At 32.4% G+C, this 6,696-nt stretch overlaps 2 protein-coding genes across 3 annotated transcripts; both read right to left on the bottom strand.

Annotated features, from left to right (window-relative positions):
• On the bottom strand, positions 1-2,681 carry LOC123694487. Of its 2 annotated transcripts, XM_045639936.1 has the most exons (5): positions 2,183-2,681; positions 1,539-1,887; positions 955-1,201; positions 394-687; positions 1-323 (listed from the first exon to the last, which is right to left on the bottom strand). In XM_045639936.1, exons 1-5 carry the CDS (start codon positions 2,679-2,681, stop codon positions 303-305), a joined length of 1,410 nt encoding a protein of 469 aa, XP_045495892.1. In that variant the 3' UTR covers positions 1-302. The 2 variants fall into 2 exon arrangements, with proteins under 2 accessions (XP_045495892.1, XP_045495893.1); XM_045639937.1 differs by having other exon boundaries at positions 1-687.
• Positions 2,682-2,687: 6 nt separating this feature from the next.
• Positions 2,688-3,330, bottom strand: LOC123694488 (protein cornichon homolog 4). The gene has a single exon (XM_045639938.1). The coding sequence runs from the start codon at positions 3,162-3,164 to the stop codon at positions 2,688-2,690; it is 477 nt and encodes a 158-aa protein (XP_045495894.1). The 5' UTR covers positions 3,165-3,330.
• Between the last annotated feature and the right edge of the window lie 3,366 nt (positions 3,331-6,696).

The following is a 6,696-nucleotide window of genomic DNA, read 5'->3' as shown; positions in this document are numbered from 1 at the left end:
CAACACGCACTTGGCCAGCGTGGTGGATTATGGCCTGTACCCTCATAGGAGGCCCGTGTCCCAGCAGTGGGAACGTATAATATGGGCTGATGATGATGATGACTTTATTATAATCACCTTATTCTTCCATATTATAAATATTACGGTGAAAATAATTGGCATTTATAATAGTAAAATTAATGTACTGACATACCTAGTACGTAAAAATATAAAGAACTTATGACAAGAATCCTTGTGCAAGAATATAATGTTTGCATTGGTGAGCTTGATGGATCAAATTATTTACAGTGTGACTGACATGTTTACTTATAATTAACAAAAACGACATCTTGTCAACATTGTAATATTTTGTCTTACCATACATTAAATAAAAACTTAAGCCTATTTATCTACTTTCGTGGTAACTTTTCCCCAGCCCATATAAACAAAGACAGTAGAATATGAATAAATTATGCCAAATTGAGGACCAGAGTCCATCCGGGTCCTCTTGATATTTTTAGGCCATTCTGGTGTGGGTTTCTCTGGATGGTTAACACCTAACTCTCCATTCCCGTAGCATCCAGTCAGACATGTGTTGGGAAATGCAGCTCTAAAGCAGTCTTGTTCGAATTTATGCCTCCTATCTCTGCCAATGCAAGATAGTCTTAGACACGCACTATGTTCATATTGTGGCACGTCTTTTGCAAACTGTAATAACAAAAAGATTATGTACAAAGAACTATATTATTTTAAATTAGAAAATCCTTCATTATACGGTTTTTAATTTGAGATTAATTCTCTATGATACATTGATCAAGTTTAAAATATTATGTTAAACATTTCAATTTATGATTTAGTATTGGCCCAGTAAAAAATAAAATGAGACAAGTTTTTAAAAAATTCATATATAACTATTAACTAGTTACATTTATGGCAATACCAAATAAGATTATCTCATCAATATTTACTACACACCTGTTTAATAGAAGACTGTATCTTTGCTTTATCCCACTCAGATGATTCTAGAATTACGGAGAACATGTTGAAATTGCACTCATTCTTCTCAGAGGCTTTAGGAACAGTAAATATTCCAATAGAGATAAGATTGTCACTCACAGCCTCAGATGGTGTAGTAGAATTGACTATATGAGAAATATCATCTGAATCACACAAGGTATCTTCGCAAATACAACCTCCTAATGCATAAGGTATATCTGGTTGTCTGAAACAGAAATAAAAAAAAGAATTATTACATGATCTTGAGTTACTTTCAAAAATTAGAAAAACAGTTGCTTAGCCGGCAACAATCAAATGAAACTATAACAAATAATTGGTTAGATTTTAAATTTTACATTTTAACTTTGATTAGGAAAGTTAAACATTGGTGGTATCTTCCTGTTAGAATCAAATTTATAATTAAATCTATCAATATTCAATACTAATAGTGCTGTTAGTGTGCAATTTTTTTTAAATATCAGATTTGGATAATATATATTCAGTCCCAGAAGTACCAGAAAGTTGTTACAAAATATCCCACTAAAAAAAAATTAAGAACTTACACATCCTTGATATGATTCAAGAAGACAATATCCTCAACAGATTGCAGCAGATGTTTGTCGGTAACAAATACAAGAACACCCTTTATAACTTGATCGGTCACAATATTATCAATAGCTGTATAAAACTCCTGCTGCATTGTGCTATTTGTTTTTAAGTTGATCTTGTGAAACTGTACATTTGGTATAACTGGTAGGTACAGGCCTCCAATAAACGCCTGCGAACTGAGTCTTGTAATAGTACCATCTTTTGTTTTGGCTGTTGGCAGAGGCATATAGGATACACAATGAGCTTTTGCGGCAAGCATGCAGTCCTTTGGTGCACAGCTAAATTTCTGTATCACATCCACTGCTGTAATGGAAATTTTGAATATGAATATTGTGTAAAAATAATACTTCTAATAGTTAGAGTATGTTTTAAAAAATATTTTAACTAAATATGTTTTCACAGTATATAACTGTTTGTATATACTGTGAAAGGGAATGAACATTTTGATAATAAATAAATATATAGGAATGAAGGGTTTTAAAAGACATTCTAATTAGAATATCTTTCTTTCTTAATTGATAGATCTAAAATTGTAATTGTATTAACAAAAATACAATTACAATTTTAGATCTATCTATCTATTTCATAAAATGCTTACCAAGATGCTCTTTTTCGCAAGGTGTAAAACATGGACTGGGTGTAATATTCTGACATTTGGTGAACTTTGAAGCAGCTGATATATTCATAAATATAAACACAACTAAAGGTTCACTGTGGAAATTAGAAGACTGTTTCAACTTAAACTGAACTTTACCACCTGAATTATTAATGTGAATCATAAAATCAGATGGGTTAAGCTGTTCCTTTTTTAGTGCTTTTATTGCAGAATGCCAAGTGCTACACACATGTTGGTACAGCATCCTTTCTTGCCAGGACAAATTGCTTAAAATCTGTTTTGCAATAACATAGTTAGTGACAACTTTTTCTACCATCTCATTCTCACATGGTATAGTTTGGTTTTCTCTCTCCAAGTGCTGCTTATTCAAATAGGCTTTTATGTGATCATCCAACTGCAGCTTAGACAAAGAAGGGCAATTTAACTGCTTCTTACTTGGGTTTTCTTGCACAATGCTCTCATTTAAATTATTGTCTGACATTTTTGCTTAAATCCTTGTTACAATTTCGTATTCATTATCTCTTGGTATAGGATCTCCTTTCAAGAGAGACAGTATAAGGCAGTACAGATAAATAAAGAAAAATAATAAATAATAACCAACATGAATTAAAACATCGCGCATATATCTTTTTAATTGACCTCTGTTGTGAATTTCCGTAGGATCATAGGCACCCAAGTTACCTTGCGGAATCGTAAAATACTGAAAAGTTAACCATATGCACATAGGTAAGTTCAACACAAACAATAATATTTGCCCATGAACTAGCAGTAAGAAGGTGGTAAAAGATTGGCAGATATATTTCGGGACGAGCCAATAATTCAGCTTATCACAACACTCTTGAGCATTTAAATAGTCACATTCTAAGTCAGAAAGTGTAATAATGAAATATATTAAAATAAAAAAAGTAACAGCACAACCAAGTAGGGCTAGTGCAAATAGTAATGTTTCAGCAAATATCATCATCAATATCACAGTCACTTATCTCGTGCTATCAGTTCTTAGATAAGCCGCCGCTATTTATTGACAAAACAGTAAAGACTCACATTACGTGTAGAGCAAATTTAAATAAAAATATGCATTTTATAATAAATAAGTATAGAAGAAATTAGAAGTATGAGAGAAATTAAACAAAACTGTCAAAAATCAAAATTCCTCTTTAGCCTGACATTTCCTGTCAAACCCGCCGTATAAAGTCAAGTCAAACCCGAGGCCGTAGAGGGAGAATGAACTACTAGGCTAGTGGGCATTTTCGCCAAAATGTCTACAATCCAATTCACGGGATGTCCCACACATAAAAATTGCAAAAAAACTCAGGATTTTTAATTTAGAAGTGTTGAATTAATTTTAAATAGTTAAGGATGACTTAAGATTTCTTGTTTTTTATTTTACTTATGAGAAAATTAACCCAAAGTTCCAAAATTTAATCCTGAAAACTGACATCTTACGGATTGCAGTACTGTCCCCTTTTCGAAATGTGATCTTTATTTAACAATTTCTCAGCAATTTCGCTATTTATTACTTACTGCAAACGTTTAAATTATTGTAATTTCGTTGTAGTTTTCAAGTGTAATAAACTCATAATACATTTTAATACAATTATATTATTTAAAATTAGTTTTAATCGTGTCCCCTTGGTATCTGTTAACTGGACATGTCCTGCACCGTTACCGTAAATGCTCAATAATTTCGTTCGGTTTTCTTTCTACCTTCCACAATTTTTTTATACAAATAGCAACACCAAATCGAACACGAGCTATGTCAGCAACCATTTGAAGTGTCAGCCGTTTTAGCGTTCATTTTTGACAGTGTTGTGAGCGGTAACGGTCATTTTGCAAAGTTTTCACCTCATACTAGATAGGGAGGCGAAGAGGGGAATTTTCTGCAATACTCGAGCGTGGCAGTTTAAGATATGAGAGATACCTTAGACCTAATAGAACAAACTTTTTCACTATTTAGCTCTATATGTAGTGACGCGCGCCTAGGATAGACGATCAGATTAGTAAAAAAAAGTTGATAGTCTGAAATACTCGAGCGCGTCAGATTAAGATATTGGGGGTTGATTTTAGTGTTTTAAGACTAAATTTAATTAATCTGACCATAAGTCCTTGACGCCGCTGAGTTATAGGGTCGCGAACTTGTAAAAAAAAAACGTTAACCCGGCATTCTCGAGCGCGATTTTTTTTATTTTTATTTTGAAGAATATAATCTGAAACTTACTAAAAACACAAAATCTGCCGGTTTCCGCATGACCGGAAGTCTGGAGGAGCCATTTCGTCTTCCGAAAAACGCGTTGCAGCATATAAGTCGCGAACTTTACTTTTTCAAAAAAAAAGTTTAAGTAAACAAAAAAGGTAATTTTATTTTACAAAAAAAGGTCTCTTTTCATTTTTGTCCAAAGTTTAATTTTTTTTTACTTGAAGCATCATAAGAACTTAAACTCCCGGTTTTTTGAGTATATCTCGAAAACTGAGGGTGGTAATAAAAATTGATATGAAATAACGATGATTAAAAAAAAGAAACCCACAAACCTTTTTCGGTCAGATTAAGAGAACCCACCAACATTTTTATCAGATTAAGAAAATATGCTTTCAGGATACCTAGATAAACCTCCCCTATGAAAATCTGACGCGCTCGAGTATTTCAAAAGGACTTTTTTTTCTGCATTTTCAAAAATTCATCGTAACTTATCGTCATGCCGTAATTGTCAGTTTTTTTAAGGGGAGCTTTCTTGGGGCCTAATTAACACCCCTTCCGAAAATCTGACGCGCTCGAGTAAATTTTTTTTTTGTGCATTTTTGACGAATTTATATGCCTAGCCCCACCACGTAAACCGGCAGATTAGTATACCGTTGTTATCAGAGGCACTTGGGGCATACGTAGTATGAATATCTGACGCGCTCGAGAATGCCCAAGTAACTGTTTTTTTTTACATTTTTGAAAATCCGTACACGCCAAACCCACCGCTAAAATGGTTTTTACCATAGAAGCTTTTCTTTTCGAAATTATTTTCTCTTTCGATTTTGATAAGTCTCGACGACGCCGTTGAATTACGCCATTTAGCTACCTCGCCTCCCTATCTATACTGAGCGGTAAGTGTTTCACGATTTTAGAACGATGTTGTAATGTTAATGTTAAAACAAAGGTAGTTTCACATGGTGACATTATTTGTGGCTTTATATAGAATAAAGATATTCAATTATCTTAACATATATTCAGTTTATGATTAAAAATCTAAGAGAAGATGTGCGACCGTTACGTCCTTTTCGTTACCAAATGGCTGGTAACGTATTAGCTGGACAAAAAAAGTAACGAACAGGACAGCGTAAATATGTGGATACACTGAGAGAATTTTTAGTACTATTTAATTTTTAATTGCTCTGCTTATTAGCCACCTGCCAAATATAACTTGAGGTTTATAAATTTGCTTTTGCTCTGAATTTAAATTTATAACAAAATGCATGTCAACTATGAGAAAAATATGCTAGCTACAAAACTACATTAAGTAAAAGCTTTATATTTTTTAAATTACGGCCATGGTCGAATTTTGCTAGGTGGCTCGATTTAAGTCTCTAAGTGTATTTTTAGAAGATGTTGTTTCGACTTTTTTTAAATTACGTATGTTAATTTAAATAAGATAATTAATTATTAAAAAAAAAAGATTTTTGATTTTAACTAATAGTATGAACACAAACCGTTTTGAACTTTCGTTATTTTTATATAAGTCGATTCTTGTCCGTCTGTTTGTTTGTAATTTTATGTTTTAGGTACTTATAAAAATGGCACATACCGCTGCCGAAAAAATTAAGCGGTATAGGGAACGAATAAAAAGTGATCCCCAAAAATATGAAGAGTATCGTAAGAAAAATATAGACCGACTTAAACAAAAGCGCAAGAAGATTTTGATTTTTTTTGAAGTTAAATGAAACAGCATTTTTGGTGCTATAATTGTGATTTTAGACGCCTAGACACAATAGATTTTCTATTGTGTCTGTGATTCCGGGGGCTGAGGGATTAAGAACAACTTTTTATACTAAGTGAAAATTTTAAAACCTAAGCTCGTTTTAAAAACAATTATAGACTGAATTGTTGATTTTTGATCTCATGTAAACATGTGCCTTAAATAATACCTAATGTAATGAAAGTCAAATAAAAATGATGAAAAGTAAGGTAAGCGGGTGTATTTAATTAGTCCCAGTATGTCCTCAACTTTACTATGTCAGGACCGTTACTGATTGGTCAGATATACGTGACTGTCCCCTGAAATATTGAAGAGTTTTGATAGTTTTTCTTTATTTTGTGAAAAAAAATTAATACTTTTTTATATAATTTCGAAACAAATGCATTCTCAAGTACTGATTGGTATTGAAATTCAAGATTTGCCCCTAGTTATTTCATTAATAAAATAAAAGTTAAGTATTGCATTTTCGTAAAAGTAACGGTCATGACAATTTGTTACAAGTTACAATAAGTAATTATTTCGTTTTTAACTAGAGTT

The sequence above is a fragment of the Colias croceus genome, chromosome 9 (genome assembly GCF_905220415.1).
Source record: "Colias croceus chromosome 9, ilColCroc2.1".
In the NCBI taxonomy this organism is placed as follows: domain Eukaryota; kingdom Metazoa; phylum Arthropoda; class Insecta; order Lepidoptera; family Pieridae; genus Colias; species Colias croceus.
The sequence above is the reverse complement of the archived record's forward strand: the minus strand, read 5'-3'. Positions and strand labels throughout refer to the sequence as shown.